Source organism: Cydia fagiglandana, chromosome 7 (genome assembly GCF_963556715.1).
Source record: "Cydia fagiglandana chromosome 7, ilCydFagi1.1, whole genome shotgun sequence".
NCBI classification, from domain to species: domain Eukaryota; kingdom Metazoa; phylum Arthropoda; class Insecta; order Lepidoptera; family Tortricidae; genus Cydia; species Cydia fagiglandana.
In genome coordinates, this window is record NC_085938.1 from 8738487 (window position 1) to 8756667 (window position 18181).

At 56.9% G+C, this 18181-nt stretch overlaps 1 protein-coding gene across 1 annotated transcript in view; it reads right to left on the bottom strand.

The window, feature by feature from the left end:
* LOC134666191 (transcription factor RFX3) overlaps positions 1-18181 on the bottom strand; it is a 41812-nt gene that overhangs the window by 11432 nt on the left and 12199 nt on the right. Inside the window, exons 6-13 of the mRNA XM_063523342.1 lie at positions 17244-17325; positions 15313-15527; positions 11959-12136; positions 11383-11455; positions 10363-10544; positions 9611-9746; positions 8635-8739; positions 8004-8195 (exon numbers count right to left, since the gene is read on the bottom strand). Coding sequence (XP_063379412.1) covers positions 8004-8195; positions 8635-8739; positions 9611-9746; positions 10363-10544; positions 11383-11455; positions 11959-12136; positions 15313-15527; positions 17244-17325 — 1163 coding nt within the window. The remainder of the gene's footprint in view (positions 1-8003; positions 8196-8634; positions 8740-9610; positions 9747-10362; positions 10545-11382; positions 11456-11958; positions 12137-15312; positions 15528-17243; positions 17326-18181) is intronic.

Here is an 18181-nt window from a genome sequence, read left to right on the forward strand (position 1 = left end):
TACCTGCTGGATCTGGTGCTGGTTGGCGAGCACGGCCCTCGCGGCCTGGGCTAGATGGTTGAGCGAGGTGTAGCGGCGCAGCGCGGCCGCCAGCGCCGCCGCCGCCGGCGCGCAGCCCGACCCCGCCGCTAGCGCCGACTCTAGGCTACTTGTATACCTGCTGGATCTGGTGCTGGTTGGCGAGCACGGCCCTCGCGGCCTGGGCTAGATGGTTGAGCGAGGTGTAGCGGCGCAGCGCGGCCGCCAGCGCCGCCGCCGCCGGCGCGCAGCCCGACCCCGCCGCTAGCGCCGACTCTAGGCTTCTTGTATACCTGCTGGATCTGGTGCTGGTTGGCGAGCACGGCCCTCGCGGCCTGGGCTAGATGGTTGAGCGAGGTGTAGCGGCGCAGCGCGGCCGCCAGCGCCGCCGCCGCCGGCGCGCAGCCCGACCCCGCCGCTAGCGCCGACTCTAGGCTTCTTGTATACCTGCTGGATCTGGTGCTGGTTGGCGAGCACGGCCCTCGCGGCCTGGGCTAGATGGTTGAGCGAGGTGTAGCGGCGCAGCGCGGCCGCCAGCGCCGCCGCCGCCGACGCCTGCGCGCGGCTCGCCGCCGCCGGCGCGCAGCCCGACCCCGCCGCTAGCGCCGACTCTAGGCTTCTTGTATACCTGCTGGATCTGGTGCTGGTTGGCGAGCACGGCCCTCGCGGCCTGGGCTAGATGGTTGAGCGAGGTGTAGCGGCGCAGCGCGGCCGCCAGCGCCGCCGCCGCCGACGCCTGCGCGCGGCTCGCCGCCGCCGGCGCGCAGCCCGACCCCGCCGCTAGCGCCGACTCTAGGCTTCTTGTATACCTGCTGGATCTGGTGCTGGTTGGCGAGCACGGCCCTCGCGGCCTGGGCTAGATGGTTGAGCGAGGTGTAGCGGCGCAGCGCGGCCGCCAGCGCCGCCGCCGCCGACGCCTGCGCGCGGCTCGCCGCCGCCGGCGCGCAGCCCGACCCCGCCGCTAGCGCCGACTCTAGGCTACTTGTATACCTGCTGGATCTGGTGCTGGTTGGCGAGCACGGCCCTCGCGGCCTGGGCTAGATGGTTGAGCGAGGTGTAGCGGCGCAGCGCGGCCGCCAGCGCCGCCGCCGCCGGCGCGCAGCCCGACCCCGCCGCTAGCGCCGACTCTAGGCTACTTGTATACCTGCTGGATCTGGTGCTGGTTGGCGAGCACGGCCCTCGCGGCCTGGGCTAGATGGTTGAGCGAGGTGTAGCGGCGCAGCGCGGCCGCCAGCGCCGCCGCCGCCGACGCCTGCGCGCGGCTCGCCGCCGCCGGCGCGCAGCCCGACCCCGCCGCTAGCGCCGACTCTAGGCTTCTTGTATACCTGCTGGATCTGGTGCTGGTTGGCGAGCACGGCCCTCGCGGCCTGGGCTAGATGGTTGAGCGAGGTGTAGCGGCGCAGCGCGGCCGCCAGCGCCGCCGCCGCCGGCGCGCAGCCCGACCCCGCCGCTAGCGCCGACTCTAGGCTTCTTGTATACCTGCTGGATCTGGTGCTGGTTGGCGAGCACGGCCCTCGCGGCCTGGGCTAGATGGTTGAGCGAGGTGTAGCGGCGCAGCGCGGCCGCCAGCGCCGCCGCCGCCGACGCCTGCGCGCGGCTCGCCGCCGCCGGCGCGCAGCCCGACCCCGCCGCTAGCGCCGACTCTAGGCTTCTTGTATACCTGCTGGATCTGGTGCTGGTTGGCGAGCACGGCCCTCGCGGCCTGGGCTAGATGGTTGAGCGAGGTGTAGCGGCGCAGCGCGGCCGCCAGCGCCGCCGCCGCCGGCGCGCAGCCCGACCCCGCCGCTAGCGCCGACTCTAGGCTTCTTGTATACCTGCTGGATCTGGTGCTGGTTGGCGAGCACGGCCCTCGCGGCCTGGGCTAGATGGTTGAGCGAGGTGTAGCGGCGCAGCGCGGCCGCCAGCGCCGCCGCCGCCGACGCCTGCGCGCGGCTCGCCGCCGCCGGCGCGCAGCCCGACCCCGCCGCTAGCGCCGACTCTAGGCTTCTTGTATACCTGCTGGATCTGGTGCTGGTTGGCGAGCACGGCCCTCGCGGCCTGGGCTAGATGGTTGAGCGAGGTGTAGCGGCGCAGCGCGGCCGCCAGCGCCGCCGCCGCCGACGCCTGCGCGCAGCCCGACCCCGCCGCTAGCGCCGACTCTAGGCTTCTTGTATACCTGCTGGATCTGGTGCTGGTTGGCGAGCACGGCCCTCGCGGCCTGGGCTAGATGGTTGAGCGAGGTGTAGCGGCGCAGCGCGGCCGCCAGCGCCGCCGCCGCCGGCGCGCAGCCCGACCCCGCCGCTAGCGCCGACTCTAGGCTTCTTGTATACCTGCTGGATCTGGTGCTGGTTGGCGAGCACGGCCCTCGCGGCCTGGGCTAGATGGTTGAGCGAGGTGTAGCGGCGCAGCGCGGCCGCCAGCGCCGCCGCCGCCGGCGCGCAGCCCGACCCCGCCGCTAGCGCCGACTCTAGGCTTCTTGTATACCTGCTGGATCTGGTGCTGGTTGGCGAGCACGGCCCTCGCGGCCTGGGCTAGATGGTTGAGCGAGGTGTAGCGGCGCAGCGCGGCCGCCAGCGCCGCCGCCGCCGACGCCTGCGCGCGGCTCGCCGCCGCCGGCGCGCAGCCCGACCCCGCCGCTAGCGCCGACTCTAGGCTACTTGTATACCTGCTGGATCTGGTGCTGGTTGGCGAGCACGGCCCTCGCGGCCTGGGCTAGATGGTTGAGCGAGGTGTAGCGGCGCAGCGCGGCCGCCAGCGCCGCCGCCGCCGACGCCTGCGCGCGGCTCGCCGCCGCCGGCGCGCAGCCCGACCCCGCCGCTAGCGCCGACTCTAGGCTTCTTGTATACCTGCTGGATCTGGTGCTGGTTGGCGAGCACGGCCCTCGCGGCCTGGGCTAGATGGTTGAGCGAGGTGTAGCGGCGCAGCGCGGCCGCCAGCGCCGCCGCCGCCGGCGCGCAGCCCGACCCCGCCGCTAGCGCCGACTCTAGGCTTCTTGTATACCTGCTGGATCTGGTGCTGGTTGGCGAGCACGGCCCTCGCGGCCTGGGCTAGATGGTTGAGCGAGGTGTAGCGGCGCAGCGCGGCCGCCAGCGCCGCCGCCGCCGACGCCTGCGCGCGGCTCGCCGCCGCCGGCGCGCAGCCCGACCCCGCCGCTAGCGCCGACTCTAGGCTTCTTGTATACCTGCTGGATCTGGTGCTGGTTGGCGAGCACGGCCCTCGCGGCCTGGGCTAGATGGTTGAGCGAGGTGTAGCGGCGCAGCGCGGCCGCCAGCGCCGCCGCCGCCGACGCCTGCGCGCGGCTCGCCGCCGCCGGCGCGCAGCCCGACCCCGCCGCTAGCGCCGACTCTAGGCTTCTTGTATACCTGCTGGATCTGGTGCTGGTTGGCGAGCACGGCCCTCGCGGCCTGGGCTAGATGGTTGAGCGAGGTGTAGCGGCGCAGCGCGGCCGCCAGCGCCGCCGCCGCCGGCGCGCAGCCCGACCCCGCCGCTAGCGCCGACTCTAGGCTTCTTGTATACCTGCTGGATCTGGTGCTGGTTGGCGAGCACGGCCTGTAGTGTAGTCAGATCATACACAGCTGCTATCAGCTGATACAGCTGATACTTGATGCCTATCTCCCATATATGTATTTTACTACTTTATAGAACATTAAGTTAACGATGCCATAAACCTTGACTTACTGTAATTTACTATACAATGGTTAATGACCATTGCAATAACTTCCACTCGATTAAACCTGTTAAAACCTTAGTATATAAGGCCAGCGCTTTCTACCAATATATCCAGTATTTACTCGACTCTTGTGTTATCATTATAACCCCTGAACTCCGAACACTTCATGGCGACCCTGCCAGGCGGGCTGCTCGAGGATTAGCCCGAACACTTCATGGCGACCCTGCCAGTCGGGCTGCTCGAGGCAGCCACAGCTTAGACACCGCCCAGCCAGCCAGCCAGTAAGCCAGCCAGCCAACCAGTCAGCCAGCTAGCCCAGCACCAGGCCCGCCGCCACTACCAACACCGCCTGTGCCTAACAGCAACCACCAGATGACTACAGGGCAGGACGAGTGCGGCATGCGCGCGCCGCCCGCCGGCGCCAGCGTCTAGGAAGAGCATATTATCAACCCCGCCGCCATTAGCCAGCACCTGCAGCGCGTCACCAGCACCAGAGCCGTCGCTACTACCCCCCCCAGTGTCCAACAACGACCATACGATGTTAAGAGGTACAATTTAAGCATAACTGTGTTATACCAATTTCAAATATTGTTGTAAGCAAAGTGAATATTTCCGTACCATCTAAATTCATAAGAATATTATGACCAATATCCAAAAGTTATTATGACTTTATATATGCTTTAAGTTTTCAAAATGATGATTTCCTTTCAAAACTGGATAGCTCGTGGAAATAAATAATGTAAGCAAGGTACACCAGGATACAACCAGGCAATAACCCTCGAAACCAAAACAATTCGAGCGAGCTCTCAATTGCAGCGGTCCTTGGGCGCTATAATAAATATTAAATTTTGTATCCTTAATAAATATGTTGTATGTAAAAAAAGGTCGAACGACCAGAGCGCTATTAAAAGGCGCTGTGTACTTTTTAAAAAGACAGGTGACAAGTATCACGAAGTCAGCTTACATTATTAGGTCACAATGCAGACATTACAAAATGGCTCATTGGCGATCAATTCTTTACCATAACAAACAATTTACGAGCAAGAATTCTGATGAAAAAAAAACCCATCCCATTGCATACCACCATCCATATAAGGAACCACTATCTCCATGACACAGAAAATTAATCAATAATGCCTAACAAATAAATATCATATTAACAGATTCAATAAAAGTAAACACATGTTAATGTAACAATGTATTCCATAACCATATAAGGAACATGTAATCTTAGAAATAAGCATGTAAGCAAATTGCATATCCAAATAGCATTAAGATTTTTATTACATTCATAATTTTAAGAACCAATATGTATACCATAGATATAAGTTCACTTAAGCAAAAAAATAATACTTGTTATATATTTTTGTCTTAAAAAAAAAAAAAAAAAAACGGGAAAGCTGTAGTGTAGTCAGATCATACACAGCTGCTATCAGCTGATACAGCTGATACTTGATGCCTATCTCCCATATATGTATTTTACTACTTTATAGAACATTAAGTTAACGATGCCATAAACCTTGACTTACTGTAATTTACTATACAATGGTTAATGACCATTGCAATAACTTCCACTCGATTAAACCTGTTAAAACCTTAGTATATAAGGCCAGCGCTTTCTACCAATATATCCAGTATTTACTCGACTCTTGTGTTATCATTATAACCCCTGAACTCCGAACACTTCACACTCGCGGCCTGGGCTAGATGGTTGAGCGAGGTGTAGCGGCGCAGCGCGGCCGCCAGCGCCGCCGCCGCCGACGCCTGCGCGCGGCTCGCCGCCGCCGGCGCGCAGCCCGACCCCGCCGCTAGCGCCGACTCTAGGCTTCTTGTATACCTGCTGGATCTGGTGCTGGTTGGCGAGCACGGCCCTCGCGGCCTGGGCTAGATGGTTGAGCGAGGTGTAGCGGCGCAGCGCGGCCGCCAGCGCCGCCGCCGCCGGCGCGCAGCCCGACCCCGCCGCTAGCGCCGACTCTAGGCTTCTTGTATACCTGCTGGATCTGGTGCTGGTTGGCGAGCACGGCCCTCGCGGCCTGGGCTAGATGGTTGAGCGAGGTGTAGCGGCGCAGCGCGGCCGCCAGCGCCGCCGCCGCCGGCGCGCAGCCCGACCCCGCCGCTAGCGCCGACTCTAGGCTTCTTGTATACCTGCTGGATCTGGTGCTGGTTGGCGAGCACGGCCCTCGCGGCCTGGGCTAGATGGTTGAGCGAGGTGTAGCGGCGCAGCGCGGCCGCCAGCGCCGCCGCCGCCGACGCCTGCGCGCGGCTCGCCGCCGCCGGCGCGCAGCCCGACCCCGCCGCTAGCGCCGACTCTAGGCTTCTTGTATACCTGCTGGATCTGGTGCTGGTTGGCGAGCACGGCCCTCGCGGCCTGGGCTAGATGGTTGAGCGAGGTGTAGCGGCGCAGCGCGGCCGCCAGCGCCGCCGCCGCCGACGCCTGCGCGCGGCTCGCCGCCGCCGGCGCGCAGCCCGACCCCGCCGCTAGCGCCGACTCTAGGCTTCTTGTATACCTGCTGGATCTGGTGCTGGTTGGCGAGCACGGCCCTCGCGGCCTGGGCTAGATGGTTGAGCGAGGTGTAGCGGCGCAGCGCGGCCGCCAGCGCCGCCGCCGCCGGCGCGCAGCCCGACCCCGCCGCTAGCGCCGACTCTAGGCTTCTTGTATACCTGCTGGATCTGGTGCTGGTTGGCGAGCACGGCCCTCGCGGCCTGGGCTAGATGGTTGAGCGAGGTGTAGCGGCGCAGCGCGGCCGCCAGCGCCGCCGCCGCCGGCGCGCAGCCCGACCCCGCCGCTAGCGCCGACTCTAGGCTTCTTGTATACCTGCTGGATCTGGTGCTGGTTGGCGAGCACGGCCCTCGCGGCCTGGGCTAGATGGTTGAGCGAGGTGTAGCGGCGCAGCGCGGCCGCCAGCGCCGCCGCCGCCGGCGCGCAGCCCGACCCCGCCGCTAGCGCCGACTCTAGGCTTCTTGTATACCTGCTGGATCTGGTGCTGGTTGGCGAGCACGGCCCTCGCGGCCTGGGCTAGATGGTTGAGCGAGGTGTAGCGGCGCAGCGCGGCCGCCAGCGCCGCCGCCGCCGACGCCTGCGCGCGGCTCGCCGCCGCCGGCGCGCAGCCCGACCCCGCCGCTAGCGCCGACTCTAGGCTTCTTGTATACCTGCTGGATCTGGTGCTGGTTGGCGAGCACGGCCCTCGCGGCCTGGGCTAGATGGTTGAGCGAGGTGTAGCGGCGCAGCGCGGCCGCCAGCGCCGCCGCCGCCGACGCCTGCGCGCGGCTCGCCGCCGCCGGCGCGCAGCCCGACCCCGCCGCTAGCGCCGACTCTAGGCTTCTTGTATACCTGCTGGATCTGGTGCTGGTTGGCGAGCACGGCCCTCGCGGCCTGGGCTAGATGGTTGAGCGAGGTGTAGCGGCGCAGCGCGGCCGCCAGCGCCGCCGCCGCCGACGCCTGCGCGCGGCTCGCCGCCGCCGGCGCGCAGCCCGACCCCGCCGCTAGCGCCGACTCTAGGCTTCTTGTATACCTGCTGGATCTGGTGCTGGTTGGCGAGCACGGCCCTCGCGGCCTGGGCTAGATGGTTGAGCGAGGTGTAGCGGCGCAGCGCGGCCGCCAGCGCCGCCGCCGCCGACGCCTGCGCGCGGCTCGCCGCCGCCGGCGCGCAGCCCGACCCCGCCGCTAGCGCCGACTCTAGGCTTCTTGTATACCTGCTGGATCTGGTGCTGGTTGGCGAGCACGGCCCTCGCGGCCTGGGCTAGATGGTTGAGCGAGGTGTAGCGGCGCAGCGCGGCCGCCAGCGCCGCCGCCGCCGGCGCGCAGCCCGACCCCGCCGCTAGCGCCGACTCTAGGCTTCTTGTATACCTGCTGGATCTGGTGCTGGTTGGCGAGCACGGCCCTCGCGGCCTGGGCTAGATGGTTGAGCGAGGTGTAGCGGCGCAGCGCGGCCGCCAGCGCCGCCGCCGCCGGCGCGCAGCCCGACCCCGCCGCTAGCGCCGACTCTAGGCTTCTTGTATACCTGCTGGATCTGGTGCTGGTTGGCGAGCACGGCCCTCGCGGCCTGGGCTAGATGGTTGAGCGAGGTGTAGCGGCGCAGCGCGGCCGCCAGCGCCGCCGCCGCCGGCGCGCAGCCCGACCCCGCCGCTAGCGCCGACTCTAGGCTTCTTGTATACCTGCTGGATCTGGTGCTGGTTGGCGAGCACGGCCCTCGCGGCCTGGGCTAGATGGTTGAGCGAGGTGTAGCGGCGCAGCGCGGCCGCCAGCGCCGCCGCCGCCGACGCCTGCGCGCGGCTCGCCGCCGCCGGCGCGCAGCCCGACCCCGCCGCTAGCGCCGACTCTAGGCTACTTGTATACCTGCTGGATCTGGTGCTGGTTGGCGAGCACGGCCCTCGCGGCCTGGGCTAGATGGTTGAGCGAGGTGTAGCGGCGCAGCGCGGCCGCCAGCGCCGCCGCCGCCGACGCCTGCGCGCGGCTCGCCGCCGCCGGCGCGCAGCCCGACCCCGCCGCTAGTGCCGACTCTAGGCTTTTTGCGAAGTTGCGGATTGCCTAACGACAAAGAATTAAAAGTTATAAGTGGACGTAGTTTAGCAAAAAGGATCCATCCTCCAATTTTTGTTTCTTATTGACAGAAAGTACCAAATTGTTGTGGGATTGACCCTTTTCTCTAAAAATACATACAAGTTTTTAACTTCGTAGTTTGTTACCGCGACTTGTGCCAAGGAAAGATATGAAATATGAATATTTAGTATTTGGGCAAATACACCCAGTGTTCCTGGCATTAAACACCTAATCTCTCATTGACGCAATATCAGGTCAGCAAAGAAAATCAAAATTCAATTATAAAAACACTTTCGGGTCATTATTTGGGAGTTGAGGTGTTAAATGACGACGACCTGATAAAACTTGGTTAAATCAAAGAAGGGATAATAATACAATCTGTATCTTTCCCATAGTAACAAATAAAAGAGAAGGATAATTGTGATACCTGCGTAAGCTGCGGCGGTATGGGGCGGAGCACGTCGGGCAGTAGCAGCTCCACGGCCCGCTGGTACAGCTCCAGGTCAGCCCGGCGCAACCAAGCCGCCACGTCCTTCATCCAACAGTTTCATAAGAACTTGAAATCATTGACATAGATATCTAGGGACCGGCTTCACGGGCAATAATAATGGGGCATAACAGGGGGCCATTACAACGGTGTGAAACCGCTACAACGCGACTGGTTGATGAGTTCGCAACTAGCGCGCGATTGGTTGACGAGTTCGCATTACGCGCGCTATTGGTCGCAACTAGTTGCGTTAGACTTGACGATTGGCTGGAATTCATGAGTAACACCGCTGAACTAGTACCATTTTTAATGCCCCATTAGCCCGTCCTTAGATATTATACGTCAATGCTTGAAATACGGTTCTGTCTAGTGGTTAAATATAAAAACAAACCAGGCAATTTACAATTATATATTCTAATTCTAATTACATCAGATTGACAGATACATATTTGTAGAGACAACAGCGACGAAACGCAAATGAAACAGGAAGTAACTTTTAAAAAAAAAGCACGCCGTCGCGTTGGTATTTGAAACCAGTCGATACTTAAAACTACTCTTTCTAGTAGAAATATGGAATTTATTTATTGATTATATGGTGTTCATAATAATTTCCGAGTAAAAATTCAAAAGATTATTTCAACCCTTGGTGGTATTCCATCTATCCAATTTCTTGTCCAATGTGTATTGCGTCTCACATTTTTCTTAACGAGAGAGTGAGAGGCAATGACATTAGGTGGAATACCACTAGATTGACATGACTCCCTGCTTCAGCTGCCATAAATGCGGTCGCAAATGCCGGTCCCGCATTGGCTTATACAGCCACGAGAGACGTTGTTTCTCGCTAACAGACGCTGCATAAATCATCTGTCAAGATGCTAAAGGCCTGAATGAATGAATGACAGTGAGTTAGTGTTACCTTTCGTGCGGCTAGCCGGTACAGCACGCGGCGGCACAGAGCGGGCGGCGGCCTCCGCCAGAAGTTCCGGCGGGAGCGCTCCACGGCGGCGATGTCCAGCGCCGCCACGGCCTCGAGGAATTCCACGCCGTGCTCACTAAACACAAAAAAATAATAAGCCAGTAAATCCTTACTGTAATATTATACATATACGCGAAAGTAACTCAGATTGTCTTTTACCTCTTCAATCGCTACATACTTAAGATGAAACTTTATATGGAGTATATGGATTTGAGTACATAGGATAGTGTTTATCAAGGAATTTATCCCTTAAGGTGAATAGGATGGGTGGAATTTACTATGGAACTACAAATCATTGACAGAAACTAGTAAGAAATAACCCTCAATGTGGTTCCTTTAACCTCTTGCTTTACAATAACGCGAAGCGGGTCAGCAAAGAAAATCTCAATTTCAATTCTAGGTTACTTTTAGGGTTCCGTACCCAAAGGGTAAAAACGAGACTCCACTGTCCGTCTGTCCGTCCGTCCGTCTGTCTGTCTGTCACTTGGCTGTATTTCACGAACCGTGATGTAGAGCAAATACTAAAAACAGAATAAAATAAATATTTAAGTGGAGCTCCCACACAGCAAACGTATTTTTTTTTTGCTGCTTTTTGCGTAACGATACGGAACTCTTCGTGCGCGAGTCCCACTCGCATTTGGCCGGTTTTTTTTCTGACAAAGAGTAGAAGAGTTAATAGATTGCTCATTTACCGGTGGTGGTCCTGCAGCTTGGTGAGCGAGTCGGGCGGCAGGTCGTGCGCGGCGGCGGCGGCGGCGGGCAGCGGGGGCGGCGCGGGCGGCGACGCGGCCACCACGGCGCCCAGGTACTGCCGGTGCGCCAGCCCCGCCACGCCCGCCGGCGCCGCCGGCTCCGCCGACCGCGACCGCGCCTCCTGCGAACATACCTAACATCAGCACTGGAGGATCGAATAGCAGGACTGGCACGGTTGTTGCGCACCGAACGAAAACCTATAGATCTTCTTCTTCCTCGCGTTATCCCGGCATTTCGCCACGGCTCGTGAGCCTGGGGTCCCTTGACAACTAATCCCATGATTTGACGTAGGCGCTAGTTTTTACGAAAGCGACTGTCATCTGACCTTCCAACCCAGGGGGTAAACTAGGCCTTATTGGGATTAGTCCGGTTTCCTCACGTTTTCCTTCACCGAAAAGCGACTGGTAAATATCAAATGATATTTCGTACATAAGTTCCGAAAAACTCATTGGTACGAGCCGGGGTTTGAACCCGCGACCTCCAGATTGCAAGTCGCACTCTCTCACCCTAGGCCATCAGCGCTTCAACGAAAACCTATAGATACTAGAACAATTTCAAAATCTAACCCCCTTATTCATAAACGCGCTACAAGCCTCAATTAGCTTATACATTTTGACTTATGTATCTGTAAGAAAGGGATAAAACATAATTTAACTAAATCGGGCCCGTAAAGTTTTATGAATAAGGGGTAAGTATAAATCGGGCTTCGAAGGCAGCTAGGTTGCGGTAACGAACGTTAACGCTTACCTTTAAGTTAATTACTAATAACTATGGTTCCGTCATCTATTTCTACCGCAACCTTTAAATTTGTTTTAGCTTACAGCTGAGCTAGCCCTAAACGCTTTAAACAGAGCAATAATAGTAAGTACTCGTACTCTTAAAGTAAAGTATTTTACTAATTAACTTTTATTAACTGTAAAGTTAATTTAAAAAAGTCTCAGTCTGTGAGTATATCTAACCTGCATATCTTGGACATCAGCCTTCTCATCGTTAGGATCGGGCGGCGGTGAAGCGGGAACGCTGGCTTTCGCCCTAAAACAAAAACAAAATTAATATATGGAACTAGTTAATTTAAACCTTCTTACAAAGACATAAGGCCCTGTAATACAATAGTATTGGTATGGCGAATAAAGAACTGTCTCATTGGTAGGCCAAAAAAGCCGAACTTAAAAGCTAGCCAATCGTAAACCGTATTGCAACCGAGTAAGGCCCACTATTGTTTACATACATCTTTGTTATCAGAATAACGCAGAAACAGTTTCAGCTTGTCAAACGATGCTACCTACTTTCTGTGGGTCCAGTCGTTTAACAACCGATCTTATTGTGACGTGATAAGGTACCCTATTGCATTTGTAATCACCTGATGCCGTGGTAGTGATACTTGGAGTTGCTGCGCGTGCCGAGCCTCCTCGTCCGCAGGCCGACGATCACGGACCGGATCAGCTTGTCGAACGATACCGCGTTCACTGGGTCCAGTCGTTGGGCAACCTATCTTATTGTGACGTGATAAGGTGCACTATTGCAGTTGTAATCACCTGATGCCGTAGTAGTGATACTTGGAGTTGCCTCTCGTGCCGAGCCTCCTGGTCCGCAGGCCGACGAACACGGACCGGATCAGCTTGCCGAACGAAGCCGCGTTCACTGGGTCCAGTCGATGGGCCGAGCAGTGTCGGAGGTAGTGCGCGTAGAGAGTCGATCGGGGCAGAGATACGCCTGCAGACAATAATTTATTTTAGTACAAGACTAGCGACCCGCCCCGGCTTCGCATGGGTTAACAAATTATACACATAAACCTTCCTCAAGAATCACTCTATAGATAGGTGAAAACCGCAAGATGATGCAAAAGGGGAAGCTTAGAAACACTCCAAAGTTATAAAAAAAACGATTGTCAATCCTTTTTACGCAACTTACATTAAATAAGGATATTAAGAATACATTGATCGTCTGCTCAAGTTGTTAATTTGACAGACCAACATTACGTTAGTCTAAGAAAACTAGTAATATTTCACCGAATCCATCCCCGCACGAACGACTACACTGGTACAGAGGGTCACTTACCGTGACGTGCGGCGGGAAGTGTGCACGGCTGCGCCTTGTCTGTGCCTTATCCGTGCCGTGCCCGCCACCATGCTGTACAAGAGAACTGTACGTCGGGTACTCGGTACACACTTACCATCGGCAGTCTCATAGTTGTCGAGCAGCCACTGCACGGTGGCGGGCGGCATGCGCGGCTGCGGCGGTGTAGTGGGAGCGGGCGCGGGCGACGTGGCCTCATCCGTGCCCGCCACCACGCTGTACGAGAACTCTACGTCTCGTACAGGACACACACTTACCATCGGCAGTCTCATAGTTGTCGAGCAGCCACTGCACGGTGGCGGGCGGCATGCGCGGCTGCGGCGGTGTAGCCGGAGCGGGCGCGGGCGACGTGGCCTCATCCGTGCCCGCCACCACGCTGTACGAGAACTCTACGTCTCGTACTGGACACACACTTACGATCGGCAGTCTCATAGTTGTCGAGCAGCCACTGCACGGTGGCGGGCGACATGCGCGGCTGCGGCGGTGTAGCCGGAGCGGGCGCGGGCGATGTGGCCTCATCCGTGCCCGCCACCACGCTGTACGAGAGCTCTACGTCTCGTACTCGACACACACTTACCATCGGCAGTCTCATAGTTGTCGAGCAGCCACTGCACGGTGGCGGGCGGCATGCGCGGCTGCGGCGGTGTAGCCGGAGCGGGCGCGGGCGACGTGGCCTCATCCGTGCCCGCCACCACGCTGTACGAGAACTCTACGTCTCGTACTGGACACACACTTACCATCGGCAGTCTCATAGTTGTCGAGCAGCCACTGCACGGTGGCGGGCGGCATGCGCGGCTGCGGCGGTGTAGCCGGAGCGGGCGCGGGCGACGTGGCCTCATCCGTGCCCGCCACCACGCTGTACGAGAGCTCTACGTCTCGTACTCGACACACACTTACCATCGGCAGTCTCATAGTTGTCGAGCAGCCACTGCACGGTGGCGGGCGGCATGCGCGGCTGCGGCGGTGTAGCCGGAGCGGGCGCGGGCGACGTGGCCTCATCCGTGCCCGCCACCACGCTGTACGAGAACTCTACGTCTCGTACTGGACACACACTTACCATCGGCAGTCTCATAGTTGTCGAGCAGCCACTGCACGGTGGCGGGCGGCATGCGCGGCTGCGGCGGTGTAGCCGGAGCGGGCGCGGGCGACGTGGCCTCATCCGTGCCCGCCACCACGCTGTACGAGAGCTCTACGTCTCGTACTCGACACACACTTACCATCGGCAGTCTCATAGTTGTCGAGCAGCCACTGCACGGTGGCGAGCGGCATGCGAGGCTGCGGCGGTGTAGCCGGAGCGGGCGCGGGCGACGTGGCCTCATCCGTGCCCGCCACCACGCTGTACGAGAACTCTACGTCTCGTACTCGACACACACTTACTATCGGCAGTCTCATAGTTGTCGAGCAGCCACTGCACGGTGGCGGGCGGCATGCGCGGCTGCGGCGGTGTAGTGGGAGCGGGCGCGGGCGACGTGGCCTCATCCGTGCCCGCCACCACGCTGTACGAGAACTCTACGTCTCGTACTGGACACACACTTACCATCGGCAGTCTCATAGTTGTCGAGCAGCCACTGCACGGTGGCGGGCGGCATGCGCGGCTGCGGCGGTGTAGTGGGAGCGGGCGCCGGCGACGTGGCCTCATCCGTGCCCACCACCACGCTGTACGAGAACTCTACGTCTCGTACTGGACACACACTTACCATCGGCAGTCTCATAGTTGTCGAGCAGCCACTGCACGGTGGCGGGCGGCATGCGCGGCTGCGGCGGTGTAGTGGGAGCGGGCGCGGGCGACGTGGCCTCATCCGTGCCCGCCACCACGCTGTACGAGAACTCTACGTCTCGTACTGGACACACACTTACCATCGGCAGTCTCATAGTTGTCGAGCAGCCACTGCACGGTGGCGGGCGGCATGCGCGGCTGCGGCGGTGTAGTGGGAGCGGGCGCGGGCGACGTGGCCTCATCCGTGCCCGCCACCACGCTGTACGAGAACTCTACGTCTCGTACTGGACACACACCATCGGCAGTCTCATAGTTGTCGAGCAGCCACTGCACGGTGGCGGGCGGCATGCGCGGCTGCGGCGGTGTAGTGGGAGCGGGCGCGGGCGACGTGGCCTCATCCGTGCCCGCCACCACGCTGTACGAGAGCTCTACGTCTCGTACTCGACACACACTTACCATCGGCAGTCTCATAGTTGTCGAGCAGCCACTGCACGGTGGCGGGCGGCATGCGCGGTTGCGGCGGTGTAGTGGGAGCGGGCGCGGGCGACGTGGCCTCATCCGTGCCCGCCACCACGCTGTACGAGAGCTCTACGTCTCGTACTCGACACACACTTACCATCGGCAGTCTCATAGTTGTCGAGCAGCCACTGCACGGTGGCGGGCGGCATGCGCGGTTGCGGCGGTGTAGTGGGAGCGGGCGCGGGCGACGTGGCCTCATCCGTGCCCGCCACCACGCTGTACGAGAGCTCTACGTCTCGTACTCGACACACACTTACCATCGGCAGTCTCATAGTTGTCGAGCAGCCACTGCACGGTGGCGGGCGGCATGCGCGGTTGCGGCGGTGTAGTGGGAGCGGGCGCGGGCGACGTGGCCTCATCCGTGCCCGCCACCACGCTGTACGAGAGCTCTACGTCTCGTACTCGACACACACTTACCATCGGCAGTCTCATAGTTGTCGAGCAGCCACTGCACGGTGGCGGGCGGCATGCGCGGTTGCGGCGGTGTAGTGGGAGCGGGCGCGGGCGACGTGGCCTCATCCGTGCCCGCCACCACGCTGTACGAGAGCTCTACGTCTCGTACTCGACACACACTTACCATCGGCAGTCTCATAGTTGTCGAGCAGCCACTGCACGGTGGCGGGCGGCATGCGCGGTTGCGGCGGTGTAGTGGGAGCGGGCGCGGGCGACGTGGCCTCATCCGTGCCCGCCACCACGCTGTACGAGAACTCATCGGCGCTCCAAGACTCTGTCGGCTGCTCGGCCGCGTTGACCGTTGCGACGCCATACACGGGGTAAGAGCGAAGAGTTTCCCTGGTACAATAAATTGTATATTCAGATAGTACTACGCACGGTCCACACAAAGAGATGTTGTAGGCACATAACCTACTTTGTATGTTGGACACCTTCTTTTCTTTTAAAAACTAAGCAGTAATACCGCAGTAGTCCCATATTTTACAGTTACTTAGGTATGATTTTCTTTAAATTAATTCACCAAAATCATAATTTTAAAATAGAACAAATAGTAGGTGCACTATCAATGTGAGTCAAATCTTATCTCCAAATAAATAACAAAGCGCCTTCTACGTCAGAGATTGAAAAACATTTAAAACATTATAAATATTATAATTATCCTCAAATTAACATTACAACCCACCCATACCCATAAGGTTCACAAAATTAAAGTAAAGTCCGCATCAATATGAAACTTCGGGCTGCAGTCATAAGTTTTCGCCAATCGAAACTAACCCACGTCACGACGAGGAGTTACGCAATAAAGATGTCGACTATACATAAGATGGCGGATGTACTCATGTACCGTTTATATTTACGCACGCAGCACGGTTCCTTTTTTTTCGCCGTCACTTTCGCACTTACATACTTGTTAGAACGTGACAAGCGATAAAAATGGGACCGTGCTACAGACGCTGGATAACAGAAGGGAACATATTGCAGGAATTCAGTCATGATAACCAAAGTTCCTAACTTCCTACCGCGAACCACGTTACCACTCCCTCTCTGTCGCACTTGTAAATTCGTACGTAAGTGTGACAGGTAGGTAACACGTCGAACGTGGTTCGCGGAAGGCCCTCAGCACAAAACCGGAATCGAAAAGTTCGAGAGATAAGAAGTCTTTTGGGTTTTAGAAATTATTCTTCGGCTGTTATGGAGGAACGAATTCACTGAGGCCCGAAAGGCATTACCTAATAGTCTAGGGCAGCGGTCGGCAACCTTTTAGCAGCCAAGGGCCACATAGCAGTTAACGAAGTTGACGCGGGCCGCACTTTGTTAATACATATTTATGACTTTATCATACATTGTCATTTGTCGATATTACATACAAAATAGCCAGAGAGGCTCGCGGGCCGCAAGTGAGAGGTTCGCGGGCCGCTGGTTGCCGACCGCTGGTCTAGGGAACAAAATAGAATTGGCGTGTTTAAAATCGAACGAGGCAAAACATGCAACTCTATTCCAATTTTAAAAAGGCAGTTATCGTGTGAAAAGAGATGATTTAGACGGCGCGCGAACTAGCATGCGATTTTAGTTACATTGCGGACTGTTGGTTACGTCCAATTCAACCGACCGATCAAAAACCGCAATGTAATGAAACTCGCATGCGAGTTCTCGCATCGTCTAAATGAGCCCTATAGATGATGCATATAATACATTGTTGAACAGAAAACGCTCGCCTGTGAAGAAGACTCGATTCGGAAAATTAATTAGATTTCTACTAGACTTCAACAAGTTACGATACGGATAATTTAAAGATATTTGTAAAATAGATATGTCAAATTTGACGTTTCCGCGATTCTGGAGGTCCTCTTGAACGATTTCGACAAGTTATGACTTAGATATCCAAGTCACATCTAGTCGATATCTAATGTAGATCTAGTTGATCTCTGAATCGTCTCAAGATCTTGTGATTATCTCGAAATCCGAATAGGCCTGTCGTCCATTGTTGATCGCTGCCGGTCATACCACTGCCCTATGCTGATCCTAATGAATTAGGTAATACATTATGTAACTTACATATGAGTCTCATGACCCTGGGTGTAGATCTCTTGAGGCTCCACGTATTGCACATGATAGTTGACCCCATTACTGCCCTCGCCTGTTAAAATAACATCAAATTAATATAAAGTGGGCATATCAAAATATCTCTAAGCAACGCCCAATGATAAAGCCCGCCCATATACAATCAGTAAGGTCGAAGTCGTGTTGTCCCTTTCTAACTTGGAATGCTTTTGATAAGTTTAAAAAGGATAGCACGAGTTGATCGGTGTCTCGCCAAAGGCAATGTTAATTTGTAAGTCGCAAAAGCGTAGATATAGATTCAAGTTAAAGCATTTATTTGTTAAGAGATCTTAAGCTAATCTAGTTGCTATAAGATTATAGCAACTGGATAGGGTTCAATATTAGTCAGCGAAATATATCAAGGTTTCGAAAATTGTGTTAAATGTGTTAATAAACCTGTTTCAAAGAATCACTTCAATATGTAAGCACGATGAAATAGTATGACTTCTTAATCTTCTTATTTATTATGAAATCAATGCATTTAGTAACTTTGCACCCTTGCAATACCAAATGTTTAAGCCTAATATTTCAAGAATAGGTAAACATTGGTAAATCAATTAGAAAAGAGGTTAGGATACTGTTATTTAACCTTTTGAACCACACGCCTATTCATAACAATACGATTAAAACTATAACAATACCTAAAGTATTAGAAAATAATACAACTTGTATAGAATTACAACACAGCACACCCAAAACCCGATGGAAGGTAGAATTATTTAGTTTTAATTAGAAAGGTGTATCTATAAAATATTAGTTGAGTGATATACACGGTGTAACATGAGGAAACCGAATAATTTTAACCACGCATTTCTGAGGTCAAAATAATGTATTTGTAGGTACATAAAAAATAAATGTTATTGATAAACTTGTCATTTAAAATTCATTTTTAA